The sequence below is a fragment of the Lepidochelys olivacea genome, assembly GCF_965140295.1.
Source record: "Lepidochelys olivacea isolate rLepOli2 genome assembly, chromosome: 21".
NCBI classification, from domain to species: Eukaryota; Metazoa; Chordata; order Testudines; family Cheloniidae; genus Lepidochelys; species Lepidochelys olivacea.
In genome coordinates, this window is record NC_140431.1 from 1066584 (window position 1) to 1082476 (window position 15893).

A 15893-nucleotide genomic window follows, 5' to 3' on the forward strand; every position below is an offset into this window, starting at 1 on the left:
TCCAAAACTGAATGATCAAAGACAGGTTTGTTCCATGTAACCCCAGAACCAGTCTCGCTTGCTGGAATGAAAACGCTGTCATAGACCAGATGCGATTTTTGTAGAAGTGCTTTTCAGCAGAGGTGATGCATAGAGGGTTATTATGAGGATTAATTGGTTGATGTTTGTAAAGAACTTGGAAGATGTGAAGTCCTGGCTGAGTGCTACTTTTCATAAGCTGCTCAGGAATTGCAGCTGATTTTCCACTTTACTTCTGCTGCCCCTAAGTGTTTGTGCAAAATAAATTCTCCCTAAGTATTTGGGAACAACAGAGGCCACTCTAAACAATAGCAGAGGATGCTGGACAAGGGACTCCTTTACTTGACATAGTTCCTCAGTGTTTTCTTCTCCAAAATTCCCTGGAAACAGTCACTTCTAACTGATCATTTAAAGAGGCTACTTAGACTTGGGGGTGACATGCAGTGAGGGTCTCAGTGCCTCATGCTAATCCAGTCACGGACAGATTTATGGCTGCCCTTGTAAGTTTTGGGATGTACCTTATAGATTTCTTTTTGCTCTTCCAGCCATTTCCCCCGAGATTTTCCACAGAATGGTGAACTGTTTTACATCCAGCCCCCTTTTAGGATTAGTTCCTGCAGTAAAAATTGTTTTGCTTTTTTTTTCTGCATTTTTTTCCAGCACTATTCGTTGGAAGTTTTTTCCCATGCAGTCCCAGTCTCCCCCTATACATCTCTGAGAAGTTCATAGGGGCCCCCTTTGGATTTAACCCACTGCTCCAGTGCCCTGGAAACTTCCTCCGATAAACCCTTTCAGTTCCATTGCTAAACTGCTGGGTTGCGATTCCTGACAGTACAGAGCTTGCCCACATGCTCAGCGTTTAGCTGATCGCCATATTTGGGGTTGGGAAGGAATTTTCCCCCAGGGCAGATTGGCAGAGGCCCTGGGGGTTTTTCGCCTTCCTCTGCAGTGTGGGGCATGGGTCACTTGCTGGAGGATTCTCTGCACCTTGAAGTCTTTAAACCATGATTTGGGGACTTCAGTAGTTCAGACATAAGTTAGGGGTTTGTTACAAGAGTTGGTGGGTGAGATTCCATGGCCTGCATTGTGCAGGAGGTCAGACTAGATGATCATAATGGTCCCTTCTGACCTTAAAGTCTATGAGTCTATGAGAGCTACATGGATGATAAATTGTGCGTTCCCTGTTCCGTACGAATGGATCCGATCCCATCATGGAACCACTATGTGGGGGATGGGAGGGTGAAACCTTTTTTTACTTTGTTTTTTTAAGAACTTTCTTTGACTTTGGTTCTGTCATTCAGATGATTTTATTTGGGAGACAGCGAAGGTATGCAGTGCTGATTACACTCAAGCGTTGGGAGTGGGTATAGCTCATACCACACATCCAAAGTTACACAGCAAACCTTATTTTATGTACATTTACACATTACATTAACTATACATTGCATTGCACATTCTGGAATTGGCTTGGTTACTTTGTAGGAAGCAATTTCTGCATGGCATGCTCTGTGTACTCACTGTTTATGCACAACATGCTTTTTACCTTATTTTATGTTTTAGGCTTGTTTTATGCATTGTTATCTTGTCTATTGTAAGTTGTTCCCTGAGTGTTCCCCCTTCTCTTAGCTAGTACAGACAATCTGTTCCCTGCTGATCCATTCACCTCTTTAATCCAAAAAATAAGGCTTCACCCATGTCCAGTTACTCTTGTCGAGCCAAGCCTACATTAGCCATTATTACTGACCCCTTTCTCAAAAGATACCAGGAGTGGAGCTCACACAGAGTACAAGTAACATATGAAATTGGCTCAGGTCATCTACCAGCCTTTGGTGTGGGAAGGGAATGCAGACATGGAATTCATCTGTGCAGAGAACCATGCAGCATCAGTATGAGTTACAGCGTTTAGGGCTGTGGACCCCGCTGCATCAGAAACTGCTCTGTGTCAGGAAGAAGGGTGATTGGGTGGTGAAGGGGCTGGACTAGGAGATATGGATTCAGTTCCTGGCTCTGTCACAAACTTCCTGCGTGGCCCTGGGCTAGTCACTTGATCTCTCTGGGTCTCAGGTCTCCAGCTGTCAAATGGAGATGATGATCATAGAATCATAGAATCATAGAATATCAGGGTTGGAAGGGACCCCAGAAGGTCATCTAGTCCAACCCCCTGCTCGAAGCAAGACCAATTCCCAGTTAAATCATCCCAGCCAGGGCTTTGTCAAGCCTGACCTTAAAAACTTCTAAGGAAGGAGATTCCACCACCTCCCTAGGTAACGCATTCCAGTGTTTCACCACCCTCTTAGTGAAAAAGTTTTTCCTAATATCCAATCTAAACCTCCCCCACTGCAACTTGAGACCATTACTCCTCGTTCTGTCATCTGCTACCATTGAGAACAGTCTAGAGCCATCCTCTTTGGAACCCCCTTTCAGGTAGTTGAAAGCAGCTATCAAATCCCCCCTCATTCTTCTCTTCTGCAGGCTAAACAATCCCAGTTCCCTCAGCCTCTCCTCATAAGTCATGTGTTCCAGACCCCTAATCATTTTTGTTGCTCTTCGCTGGACTCTCTCCAATTTATCCACATCCTTCTTGTAGTGTGGGGCCCAAAACTGGACACAGTAGTCCAGATGAGGCCTCACCAATGTCGAATAGAGGGGAACGATCACATCCCTCGATCTGCTCGCTATGCCCCTACTTATACATCCCAAAATGCCATTGGCCTTCTTGGCAACAAGGGCACACTGCTGACTCATATCCAGCTTCTCGTCCACTGTCACCCCTAGGTCCTTTTCCGCAGAACTGCTGCCTAGCCATTCGGTCCCTAGTCTGTAGCTGTGCATTGGGTTCTTCCGTCCTAAGTGCAGGACCCTGCACTTATCCTTATTGAACCTCATCAGATTTCTTTTGGCCCAATCCTCCAATTTGTCTAGGTCCTTCTGTATCCTATCCCTCCCCTCCAGCGTATCTACCACTCCTCCCAGTTTAGTATCATCCGCAAATTTGCTGAGAGTGCAATCCACACCATCCTCCAGATCATTTATGAAGATATTGAACAAAACCGGCCCCAGGACCGACCCTTGGGGCACTCCACTTGATACCGGCTGCCAACTAGACATGGAGCCATTGATCACTACCCGTTGAGCCCGACAATCTAGCCAGCTTTCTACCCACCTTATAGTGCATTCATCCAGCCCATACTTCCTTAACTTGCTGACAAGAATACTGTGGGAGACTGTGTCAAAAGCTTTGCTAAAGTCAAGAAACAATACATCCACTGCTTTCCCTTCATCCACAGAACCAGTAATCTCCTCATAAAAGGCGATTAGATTAGTCAGGCATGACCTTCCCTTGGTGAATCCATGCTGGCTGTTCCTGATCACTTTCCTCTCATGCAAGTGCTTCAGGATTGATTCTTTGAGGACCTGCTCCATGATTTTTCCAGGGACTGAGGTGAGGCTGACTGGCCTGTAGTTCCCAGGATCCTCCTTCTTCCCTTTTTTAAAGATTTGGCACTACATTAGCCTTTTTCCAGTCATCCGGGACTTCCCCGGTTCGCCACGAGTTTTCAAAGATAATGGCCAATGGCTCTGCAATCACAGCCGCCAATTCCTTCAGCACTCTCGGATGCAACTCGTCCGGCCCCATGGACTTGTGCACGTCCAGCTTTTCTAAATAGTCCCTAACTACCTCTATCTCCACAGAGGGCTGGCCATCTCTTCCCCATTTTGATAATGATAATACTTCCCTTGTCCTAACCTTTGTCTGCCTTGGCTTTCCACTGTGTGCGCAGCACCCAGCACTAGGGAGCCCTGCTCTCAGGTTGGGCCTGTAGGTGCTGTGGCAGGATAGAGAGACCCCCTGCCCCTGGACTTCTGGTGGGTGTCTCTGAGTGATCTCACCACCACCACCACCACGGGTTCCTTTGGGATTAGAAGACTAGGACTGGGAGACCAAAGGTTGCTCCTGTAGACTCCCCCCAGTGCAGTCCAGCGGCACAACTCTCTCGTCGCTTCACTTTGAAACCAGCAAGAATTTCACAAGTTCCTTGGCAGTGTGCCCCCTGGAGAGTTAAGGGGACATACACGCTTTCTGGTGCTAAGGGGTTTGATTTGGGTTTTGTATCATGGAAATGAGAGCAGCCCCTTTCTTAGCCTGGGAAGGGTTCAGATGCTCTTCATGAGACTCTTGCCTCTATCCTGATCTATGAGAGATTCGCACTTTTCCTGGCCTTATTTCAGTGTTGTTAACCAAATTATAACAATTCCTCTCTCATGATGTAGCTGAGCAGCACTCCCCAGACTTGTGCCAAGCTTAGTCTAACCCTGATCAAACCCCCTGCCAAACAGGAAGGGGGACATGGGGCAAGTGCCTCAAGGTCAGTGGAGCTGCTCTCGGGAGAAAACAGGCACCAGTAAAAAGTGGCAGGATAGGTCTGCACATTGGGAGGGCTCTAGTGAGCAGCCCCTCCCATTTATTCTGCTGGCTTCTCAAACCCATGGCAGCCATGGAGCCGGGAGGCACCGATTGGCTGGCATGGAACGGGCTTTAGGGGGGTCCTTTGGCCTGGTTAATTTCAGAGGGGACATGGCCAGAAAAGCCCAGGCTTCTTTCCTTTGTGGAGGGAGGTTACTTTCTGAGAGCAGAGAGTTGGTGCACGTGAGAGAAAGCCAACCACAGCCCTGGCTTCCACGCCTCACCCTGTGCTTTTGTCAGATGCTTGTTTTAAACAGATTTTTCTTTTAGAAACCGGTGGGTTTCAGCAATTTCCCCAACACATTTTCTGCAGTTTCACAGCACCATGCAGCTATTTAGGGTACTTGTTCTGCTCGGTTGGCAATGGGACGGGTACGGTACCTGGAGAGATTTCAGGCATATTACAATGATGCGTTTTATTCTTTGTACCTTCTGCCCATTTTAAAATTGCACATAGGGATGTGCAGGAGCCTCCCCCACTATCGAGGATAGATTGCACTGACTGCAACTGGCAGGAGCCTTGGGAACAAGGACATCGCTCAGGTTTTTAAGTAGCTACATTGAGTTACCACACATGCTAAGCCAATGCTTGAAGACAGGAGAACATCACTTGTTTATCGCCTCTGATATCTCTGTGCATATGGCCATAGTGGATTGTAACCTCAATAGGGCTTTGCACAGACAGAACCCTTCCAGCAGTGCATTGTTTGCAAAATATTTCTTTCCTTGAATGAAACTGCAAAATGCTGTGAGGCACCAGGGGTGGATAGAAGGAGCTGCAGGGCCATGGGGCAGGGAGCTCGCTAGCTGCCTGTGGAAGTGTGAGAATGGGAAGGGAGAGGAGGTGTAGAGGCTCCATACAGCAGCCCAATGGGAACAGGGAGTGAGCGTTGTAGGAACATGTCCCTTGTTAAAGCCACACTCTCAAAGAAACTGGAGATGAGTGCTGGAGAACCCTTCAATGGATGGATGGATCTTCACCATCATCAGCATCTAGGTGCTCCCCAGGAAAATTCAGACTTGCATGGTAAGAATTCTAGTAAATTTCGTGAGGCTCTTGGGGTACGTCCAAACTAAAGCTGGGAGTTATTCCGGGCAGACGTGCTGAAAATAGCTGTGTGGACACTGAGCTGCAGTGGAGGCAGGGGCTCGCCACCCAAGCTCAGAGCCATCCTGCCTTGGGGGTCCGAACTCGGGTGGCAAGCCGGAGCCTCTGCCAATGTCCTCCCTGCTGTTTCTAGGGCACGCCCCACTAATCCAAGTCTGTCTGTCTGGGTGCGGAGGCTCATGCCCAGCTGCAGTGGAGACATATCCTTGGACTCGTCTCTGCTACAGGAAGTTCTGCTTGGGCTAGGGACATGACAGTTTTATTTCCTTTCCCATCCTGCTGCTGCTCTCTAACAGAGCTGAAATATAAACAAATCTGTCCGATATCTCTAAGCCCCGGCAAAGAACAGGACAGGTGGAAAATCCCCCTGGGTTTCCGTGTTCCCCTGGCAGAGAGGCAAGCTGCAAGAGATGAGAGCTCTGCTCCTCAGGCCCATGGAACTTTCTACAGTAAGGGTCCAGCTCACCTGTGAGGAGGCAGTTTGTGGAGTCAGAGAGTTTAAGGCCAGAAGGAGCCACTAGATCGCAAGTCCCACCCATCACCTAGTCTGACCTACTGTATTCCACGGGCTCCTCAGTTTCACCCGCTTACCCTGTATGGAGACCAATAATTCATGTCTGGGCAAAGCATCATGCAGAAAGGCAGCCATTGGCTCTTGCGTCCTTTCTCTGCTGAATCACAAAACCCTGTGGTACCCAGCGTCAGGAGCTCATGGAGAAAAGGAACCTTTGAACAGTGCTGATGAGACTGCTGAGACAACTCTTCCTGTACCAGCCCCAGAGACACACGGGCTCTAGCAGGCTCCTGCCCTCAGCCTTTTCCTACCTTTGCACATGTCACTTCCTGCTGATGGCCTCTCTGGTGTCCAGCCTGGCATTCCGGAACAGGCTTGACAGAATAAAAGGGTCCCCCTGCACCTTTTATTCTGATAACTTGTCTGTCCAGTTCACCACTAGGGGAAGCCACAACACCTACACCCTGGTGACATTCACAGACTTTCCAATTAATCCATCCATGGTTTGCTGAGGAGAACGTGGCTTCTCCCTGCAAAATTACTGCTCAAATAAAGCAAACGTCAAACAGGTACAGGTGGGAGATAAGTGGTGCTTAAGTACTGTGCAGGCCTCTGCACAGGTTACATTCACCCTAGATGAGAGACATTTTGTTCACCTAGTTTATAAAAGTGGGAGCTGGTGTGCCCTGGTCATTTCTAGATTTGGGGTGAGATAATGTTTGTCGGTGTAGAACTATACTAAATCCACCTATTTAGCGCCAGCTGGAGAAATCAATCCTCCTAATTATTTACAACTATGCAGTTTCTTAAAAATTACATTCCTGTTACTAAGTAGCAGAGGGGTAGCCGTGTTAGTCTGTATCCACAAAAACAACAAGGAGTCTTGGTGGCACCTTAAAGACTAACAGATTTCTTTGGGCATAAGTTTTCATGGGGAAAAAACCCCACTTATTCAGATGCATGGAGTGAAAATTACAGATACAGGCATAAATATATTGGCACATACATTGGCTTCAAACGCCAATATATTTATTCACTCCATGCATCTGAAGAAGTGTTTTTTTACCCACGAAAGGTTATGCCCAAATAAATCTATCAATCTTTAAGGTGCCACCGGACTCCTTGTTATTCCTGTTACTGTAAAGCTACTGATCTGGAAAAGGGGCCAGTAAATTAAATTGACAGTTCACACAGCCCTTCACACTTGGATAATTTCTCTGCTTGAGTCACAACATGAGTTGAACTTTTCACAACATGTATTTTAACCCTACTTTATACAACCAACCAATATTTCATGTATAAAGTGGACAAGTGTTAAGGTGACTGTTGAATTGCTGGTGAGGTCTCTTGAAGGGATAAAGGAGCAGGTGAATGGCTTGAATGGCTAAATGCGCAGGGGGGTTCACATTTGCCATATTGTGGCCCCATGGTACAGCAAGCAGTTGTGGGAGCCTACCCCATCTAGCCATGAAGAAAGGGAGGGTCACATCCCCTGGCTGAGAACCCAGGAAGTAACTTGCTCAGTTTGCAAAATCCCTAACCTTTTTGTAAATCCTTTTATGTTAAGTTCTGCTATTAGAGGAACCCCAGCTAAATGGATTTGCTCAAGTTAATTCTGTTTCTCAGCCGCTGACTGGAGGAACTAGTGCACATGGCTAATTAGGCAAAACCTGTTAGCTGGGTTGTCTTGGTGAGGTCTCCCCTGAAGGCTGGAGAGGAGAGAAATACCCAGTAGAGAAGGTAAAAATGACTGAATAGCCAAACATCACACAGCAAGTGGGCGGCAGAGCCCAGAGAGAAGCCAGGTTCGACTCAGTCCCCTGCTCCAACAACTGCTAGGCCACAGTGCCCCCCACACCATGTAGTTCCCCCTCCCCCCGGTACCACTCTTCCCATACCCCTTCAGATGCCAGCTCCACATGCAGCATCCCCTGTGCGCAACACCCCCATTCTGCCCACAACTATCCGCTTGTCCTCTCCCGTCTGCCAAGCTGCTTGGCTGTGCCGCCATTCTGGCTCTGCCCTATAAGGTAGTGATGTCCTGCTTTTCCATTCAGGAGAGACCAGGATAGTGAAGGGAACATCAGGACCCTGCAACGCTCAGTGCATCCTTTCCACCCCAGCATGCAAGCCAGGCTGCTACATGGCTGCTTGATACGTTTGTGTGTCCTGGTGCAATGAAGCCACCCAGTGCAGCAAACCCTCCTTTCCCTTGGTTCCCCCAACTGGTCACTAGTTGCTGGAGAAGGCCCAGCGCTGAAGCCGTCATTTCTGAACTCTCAGCTGTTACGGGGTCGAGGCCCTGGTGTTGTCAGATGCCCTCTCCTTGTGCACACTCTGGGCAACTCACTGCAGGCCGCTCCATGCTAGGGTGTCGTTTGTGTGACACTTGCACCCAAAGTCCCCAATAGGGTCAGGGCCCCATGGTGCTGGGTGGTGAAGACACCCCCTGGCCTGAAGCACTCATGAGCTAAAAACCTGTTGAGCACTGCACCGAACCCCTCCCTCCCATCTGTGGCTGGCTGCTCCTGTGCTTGCCTGAATCTAACAGGGATTGTAAGCTTCTCAGAGCAGAGAGCTGCTCTGCCTGTACAGTGCCCACGATGCAGAGCTGGCTGCTGCTCAAGCCCTCTCGGGACTGCCCCCTTCGCTTGCTGCAGGCAGGCTCCCTCCATGGCCCTTGAATCTCAGCTGCAAAGGTTTCTTTACTCGGAGTGGGACTCAATCAATGATTTCATGGTCATTTTGGAGTTGCACAACAGTAGTGGTCTGACCACTGTGAAGCTTCAAAAATAGAAGCTAGCATCCAGTCCAGAAAAGTCTGGTGTCCTCCCCATCCTATCCAAAATCCCCTGTTGTCCCACGTGGCACCCATGGCCGTTTGCCCAAACACTGCACAGCCAGCTCCTGAAATGCCTTATAGTTAGTTATTGCCAGTAAAAGAAAGGGGGGATGGGGCATGAATGTGTTGTGGCACATTTGTGCTAAGTCTACCAATTTTTTCAGAAGATCTGTTTTTCATCAGAGTGATGTAATTCTCGCTCTGATCACACCCCCATCACTCCTGTGATTCCCTGGCTGGAATACTGACCAGGAGCCCTCCTGCCTCCTTCAGCTGCAGGCAGCTATTTGCCTCTTCCCCACGTACAGTTCACCGGCCATTAGCTGAACCTCCCTCCCTCCCCTCCGTACAGGCAGTTTGGCTCTGGGCCCACCAAGGAGATGTCTTTCAAAAACAAGATGTTCTTCATGGCCTTGCTTTGAAGCTGTTGCTCCAGCCAGCAGCCCAATTAAGATTAAGACCATGTTGCTTTTTGAGTCTCTGCTCTGGTCTTCGCGGGGAGTTTGTTTCTCGCACTGCAATATGGCCAGAGTAGGTTGTTACTGGCTTGCGGGGCTGGCAGGAACCCAGCCAGAAGATGTAAGAGCCTGGCTGTTCCTGAATGTGCTCAGGATGCCTCGTTGGCTGCAGTCCTTAGACACCCAAAGCCACAGCCCTTCCCCTTCCCGGAGACCAAGGTCCAATTTCCTAGGGGAGGTGTTTTGCTGAATGAGCCCTGGTCAAAGAGAGGCATGGACATCACAGATCCCCTGACTTCTCCTAGCATCCTCAGGGCTCTGCCCCATGGCCTTGGCTTAATTCCCCCTCACCCCCATGCTGGGTGTTGTTGGCGCTCTGGCTGCTGCCCTCCACACTGAGGTGGTGGCATTTTAGAGGGGCGGGTTTGTACGGTGTAGGACTCTTCAAGGATGATGGCCCTAGGGGAATGGCACCGCAGATCAGCCATGTGGTCTCAACCTCCTGTGACAAAGGCTTCGCTTTGTCTTCACGTCTGGCGAGGTCTGTGTTACCTTGGGGTGACTAACGCATCAAGGAATGGTAGCTGTACCCCATGGGCAGTCCTATTCCGTATGGGCCATGCTCTGCCAGGCGACACCATGGGCTGTGCGTAGCTGTGTGACTGAGGCACCGAACCCTAGTCCCATCCTGGAGCCGGCCGGGGTGCGTTGTGACTCTGCAGGCGTTGGAGGGCACCAGCCAGGGCCCACAGTAACACAGACAGCCGGAAGTGGGCATCTGCCCCAGCCTCCTGGCCTGGCAGCAGGAACTAAGGCTGAGAGAGGGGGCGAGGGACCCATGGGTGGCAGTGTTCTCACACGTCCAGCACAGGCCCTCAGGGTGGGAATGTCAGACCCTCCTAGCCCCTTGACTACCTGCCTGCCAACTTGAATACAAGTAACGTATCTAACTGTTCTTTGAGCTGTTCTTTCCCTGTCTTCTCTAGCACTCCTTGCCCCTGGCTGTTACATTAATGGTGTTAAGTCTCTGGTTACAATTGACCTATTTAGGGAGGACTGAAGCAAAACAGGCATTAAACACCTCAGCTTTCTTGATGTCATCTGTTATTAGTGCTAAGTGGTGGATGTACACTTGCCTTCATCTTCCTCTTGTGCCTCATGTATTTATAGAACCTCTTCCTATTGCCTTTTATGTCCCTTGCTGGGTGTCACTCATTTTATGCCTAGCCTGTCTGATTTTTGTTCCTACATGCGTGTGCTGTTCTTTTGTGCTTCTCCCTAGTAGTAATAGTAATGATAAAGCTAAGACAGTGTTGGGATGCGTGGCAGCCTCACTTTGTAACCTGCTCCACACCAGCAGCTATAGGAGCCAGGCATGCTGCAGAAGGAATAAATTAATTCTCCATTTCTGGACCAGCTGTGCAGCCACACAAGAGATCCCCCCTGCCAGCATGTCCTGACACGTCTGGGCCTTTGCTTTAGCCCACCATGTGTGTGAGCAACGATTAACTTTGCTAAAGATCAGTCATGGATCAAGGCCAGGGTGGGCTGGAATCTCACAGGTGGGTGGGGAGGGAAGAGACCAGGGCAAGAATAAGAGAGTGGAAAATCCTTTATTACATAGAGTTTCTTTGGCTGCCTTCATCCTGAGGAGCTGGGGTTTGTGCTTTGGCTCTAACAGCATTCCCCGCACCGCATTCCCATTACAAAACCTTTCTCGGGGGTGGGGAATGTGCGGGTGGATATTAGTGTACTCAAAGTGCAGCGACAGCGTTGGTGGGAGACAAGCTAGTCAATACAAAAGGGGAAGAAAGTAGGTTGACGTGTGTTTCAAGGGGGCACAACAGTATCTTAGCAGGAATCAAGCCATAGCATGCTCAGTGCAAAGTCTTTAGGCACACCGAGGTGGATCTAGGTCAGCAGCCTGTAGCTGGATGAATTTATCTAAAATCAAACAGGAGGTGGCTGTTCACACGGAGTCAGGGGCAGAGCATGGCAAGCACCGCCCTAGGTCACACATCACTGATAGCTGTGAGAGCTCCAGAAAAACTTCAGCGTGATGTTCAGGCTGCTGAAGCTTCCCCCAACAGAGAGAAAGGCCCTTCTGCACTAGGAGTGCACCACGGCAGGCCAAGCGGGAGCTGCTTCACTCAGGGAGGCCCCACACACAGCTCCCTCTCCGAGGGCTCCAGCCAACCCCACCTGCTGGTGACGGCTCCTTGAAGCTTTTTATTTTAGACCCTGTTAAATAACCCCAAACTTCCTGATGCTGTGAGTTGATGCTCAACGAAGTAACGCCTCCCGATATCCCTGGAGCTCATGCTGCCGGCCTGTGGCTGCCCCCTTACTGCCCGGTGAGCAGCCCAGGGGATCCCATGGCTGGTGCCATGGGGCCCTGCTGCAGTGAGCTGGGGAGTGTCAGTCAAGAGGCAGGGCTGGCCGGGGAGCTGCAGCACCATTCACAGTCACGGAGAGACAGGAGCAGTGGTGGGCGTGTGGCCCTTGCGTTAGCTCTGAGGAGCTGGCTCTGCCACCCTGAGGCAGGCTGGGCACTTGTGGACTGCACAGGCCAGGCACCGCTCAGCGTGAGTCAGGGTGGCAGAGCGAGGTGCAGGGCCAGGTTGGTCCCTCTCAGATCTCCAGTTTCTTCTTCATCTCCATCCTGTAGATGATCTGGTAGCCATCGTCCCAGGCGTAGATCTGCCGCTCCTTGGGGTTGTACTTCATGCTGGAGTGAGACCCATAGCGCTTGGGGAAGTACACCAAGGCAGCATCCTCAGGTGTCATGGTGCCACTGACATCAAAGACGCACTGCACGCGGGAGCGGCTGGGCAGCCTCGTGTTATACACCACATAGAGTGCCCCGCAGATGACAAAGGCACTCTCAGCGTTCTCTCGGGGGCATGGCGTATCCCACATCTGCTCTGTGTCCAGGGAGACAGGGTCCAGCTTGGCCAGGCAGATGTTCTTCTCATTCTCCCTGGTGGCATAGATGGCCCATAGCCCTTCCTCATCAGCTGCTATGTCGATGTAGTTGAAGGCGGAGAGACCAAAGACAGGTACCTGCTCCTCGACTGGGAACACGGAACTGTCCACAATGGTCTTATTGGCCAAGCTGAACTTGATGACCTGGAAGGTGCCCTGCTGCCGGATGTAGTAGAGATGCCCCCCATACACCAGGTGCCCGGTGCCCACCCAGCGGTAGGGCAGCTTGATGCGGGCTGCCTTCCGCGTGGCAGAAAACAGCGTAAACTCCCTCATCCTGGGGAACACATAGACCGTATCATTGCTGGAGCCATCGAAGACATAGATCTTCTCCGAGCTCCCCACGGGGTCCTTGGTCCACAGCCCAGCACTGCTGCCAAATTTCTTCAGGATCTTCATGGCTTTCACCTGGGAGATGGTGTCACTGCAATCTGTGAGGGGGCAGGAGAGCCCGTGAGAACCAGCCCCCAGCAGCCAGCCAGAGCCCCAAGTGCCTTCACACCCTCCCTGGGCACCTCAGCACAGGGGCTGGGGACCCCCCCAGAGGGAGAAGCACTTGGGAGAAGAAAGGGGGGTCTTTAGCAGAGAATATTTAGGGAGGGCTTTACTTCTGAGTCCTTATGGCAGGAAATCTGAGTCCTCCTCAGTGACACCTACAGGTGCACTGAGGTCAGCCCCTGACCTGAGCCCTGCAAATACAAATTACTCTTCATTTCCTAGCTTGCTGCCTCAGGGTTTGGTACTTTTGCCTAGCACAGTTGTATGTGGGCACCTTCCGCAGAAAATCCACAGCAGTTGTGCAGTGGTCTCCCTGGAGCTCCTGGCTCTCTCTCTGCTTGGGGGTAGCGCTCCGCTCAGGATCGGGGAGGGCTTGGTTTTAGGGGGTCTCAGGTGTGAGGGAAAAAGGTGTTTGTCAAACAGGAAGGTTTTCCTGCATTTCCCAGACTCTGGATTTGCCTCTGGAAGTTGGTTTCCCAGCTTCCCCCAGGCCATGAGAACCAACCATGAGGGAACTCAGCAGGAAGGGCCCTGTGGGTAACGTACTGAGTCCCTCGAGCTGTCTACCTCAGGCAGATCTGCGCCAAGCTGCTGGATCCTGAGGGACAGCAGCGACCTTACTATGGCCACAACTTCCAGAGTCAAACCTGCTGTTTTTTCCTGCCTTGTATTTGGAGCCTGGCTGGAGTCACCAAGCAGTATCGGCCACTTCGTAGGTCCCTAACCAGGCCAAATTGTCTGAAGTGCTCAGCCTGCTGCTCCCCCTGGGGCTGGCTTTGCCAGGGACTCAGCACCCGGCCTGCCTCCAAGAGCTATGCTACCGGCAATCTCCAAGAGGCTCAAGCAAAGCATCAAAACAGACCATTTTTGAAAACTGGGGCCCAAGCCTCTTTGTTTATGAAGGAGCCTGAACCAAACTTCCCCATCCCTTTAGCCATTCCAGTGCTGCCGGGAAGCAGGCACTGATTTGTTCGGGCAGCTGGGTGTGCTTTCCCTGCTCTGGCAGGCACCTCAATTCTGATGCTCAGGGAACTGTTTGGACTCATGTTGTAAATCTCTATAGATCCCTTTCAGTCCCTGCATGCAACAGTGCAGGACTCCTGGGGGCAGGGCAGCTCCATGGTCCCTAGAGTGCTGCATGCCCAGGGATGGAGGGCAGGGGAAGACCACGGAGCATGAGTGTGTCAGGAGATGAAGGGAGCTGCCGCAGAACTGGCCGCAGGACTGGGCGAGCCCCTCACTAGCACGCGGCAGGAGTCAATGGAGAGCACAAGGAGAGCATGGAGCAGGCTTAGGCTAATCTTGCATTCAGTGACAGCTGAGCTCAAGACCCCATTGTGCTAGGCAGTGTGGATCCTAGGAGACAACCCCTGCCCCGCATGTGGACAGTCTACAGGGGGTCTAGTGACCTCATTGCGCAGATGGGGAGCTGAGGCACCGAGACATGATGTGACACACAGCAGAGTCCGACCTGCACACAGATCTCAGCCCAGGGACTATCCACAGAGCCAGTGGGCCAACAGATCCGTCCGGGGGAAAATTTTGCCTGGGGAGGGGTGGGCAGGACAGTACTCCAGCCAGTGGCTCTGTACCTACACAAACACTCCTCAGCAGCTCCCTGTGGGAGCGTCTAGGCACCGCCTGAGGGGCATGTTGCTGGCTGGGGGAGACGCCTGCCCTCACCTGTCAGCTTATCATACTTCTCGTTCTTCCTCTTCTTGGCTGTGGAGACCTGGTTCTCCATCAGCTTCTCATCCACCTCCACACAGGGAGGAGCGGGGTTCTGCGTCTCTAGGTAGTCCACCTCGCGCTCCAGCCGGTCCACCCGCACTGCCGTATTCTCCACCTCTGTGCGCAGCCTGTCCTGCTCCTTCTCCATGTTCTCCAGCATTGTGATCACCTGGTTCTTGAATTCGCGTAGCTCGGTGGAGTAGCGGCTGCTCTGATCATGCCACTGGGAGATCCTTTCCTGGGGGGTGGAAGGGCGAGGTGCTGGAGCCCCTATTGCCTTGAGGGGGCTAGTGCAGAGTGTACAGGGGGCAGCCCTCTCCCTTACCCTGGCCGTCTGGGCCTGTGACTGCCATTCTCATGGGTCATGCAGTGACTGGCAGCACTGTTCGCATGCCTGATGGCGCGTGCCTGGCTTCGCGTTACCCTCAGCCCTGTCCACGACACCCTGGAACAACAGCCCCTATCCTGCTCTGAACAGTAATGGCTGGAGGGCAGTTTGGAGACACCCGCTGGCCCCAGCTCTCCTGCAGTCCCCTAGCCGGCCACCCACACACGTGGCTCCTGCTCCTACACTCATCTCAGCCCTTGCACTCAGCACGTATCCTTCCGGCTCCTCTCTCCCACCCGCCTCCTCTTTGCTCACAGCACTGTGGGATGGGGCCCTTTCACCCAGCCGCCCCCCACAGCCAGTGTTAGCTTTGCTTTAAGCTCAGGTAAAACAGCATTGACTGAGCAGAGAACCACGCTGTGAACGCGGCAGGTTGGGGAAATGCCTGAGCCAGGCCTGGCCCTGCTCCCCTACAGCAAGGAGGGGAGATGCAGAGACTTGCGCTTACCTCCAAGGCGCCAAATCTCCTCTCCATGTACTCCATGAACTGCTGCTGCTGAGCACTGATGGCCCCCGCCAGGAGCAGGGCAAGGAGGAGGCCGAGCCTTGGGGCCATGGCTGGCCTGGGAAGGCAGCGCTGCTCTGCCTAGCAGGGTGGATGAGAGCCGGCGCGCTCAGTGCCACGCTCGGAGATGGGCTCCAGCTCACGGCTTTGGAATGTTTGGACGGTTCCTGGGGGCGGAACGCTGCTTCATTCGCTGGCCTTTATTAAATCCAGATGGCTCAGAAGAGGGGCTGCTTGGTGCCAAAGGAAAACAGCTCCAAGCGCCTTAACCCCTTCGTGGTCTGGGAGCCAGGGATAGAAACAAAAGACTACACCCCTGTCCCATTTGGTTTTCCCAAGCATTGGTGCTGTCTGGCTTCTCAGGAGGGTGGGAGGCAGGCT

The 15893-nt window shown here is 51.8% G+C and overlaps 1 protein-coding gene across 1 annotated transcript; it reads right to left on the bottom strand.

Annotated features, from left to right (window-relative positions):
* Positions 1-10999: 10999 nt before the first annotated feature.
* On the bottom strand, positions 11000-15678 carry OLFML3 (olfactomedin like 3). The gene is made up of 3 exons (XM_084611093.1): positions 15456-15678; positions 14572-14857; positions 11000-12821 (listed from the first exon to the last, which is right to left on the bottom strand). Exons 1-3 carry the CDS (start codon positions 15561-15563, stop codon positions 12037-12039), a joined length of 1179 nt encoding a protein of 392 aa, XP_084467219.1. The 5' UTR covers positions 15564-15678; the 3' UTR covers positions 11000-12036.
* Positions 15679-15893: the final 215 nt, after the last annotated feature.

Bases quoted from the DNA above. Each gene is read 5' to 3' on its own strand.
- OLFML3 (XM_084611093.1), bottom strand. From the start codon at position 15,563: ATGGCCCCAAGGCTCGGCCTCCTCCTTGCCCTGCTCCTGGCGGGGGCC. The intron at 14,858-15,455 runs GTAAGCGCAAGT...TCCACCCCCCAG, and splicing joins GGAGATTTGGCGCCTTGGAG to GAAAGGATCTCCCAGTGGCA. The intron at 12,822-14,571 runs GTGAGGGCAGGC...GCCCCCTCACAG, and splicing joins GAAGTATGATAAGCTGACAG to ATTGCAGTGACACCATCTCC.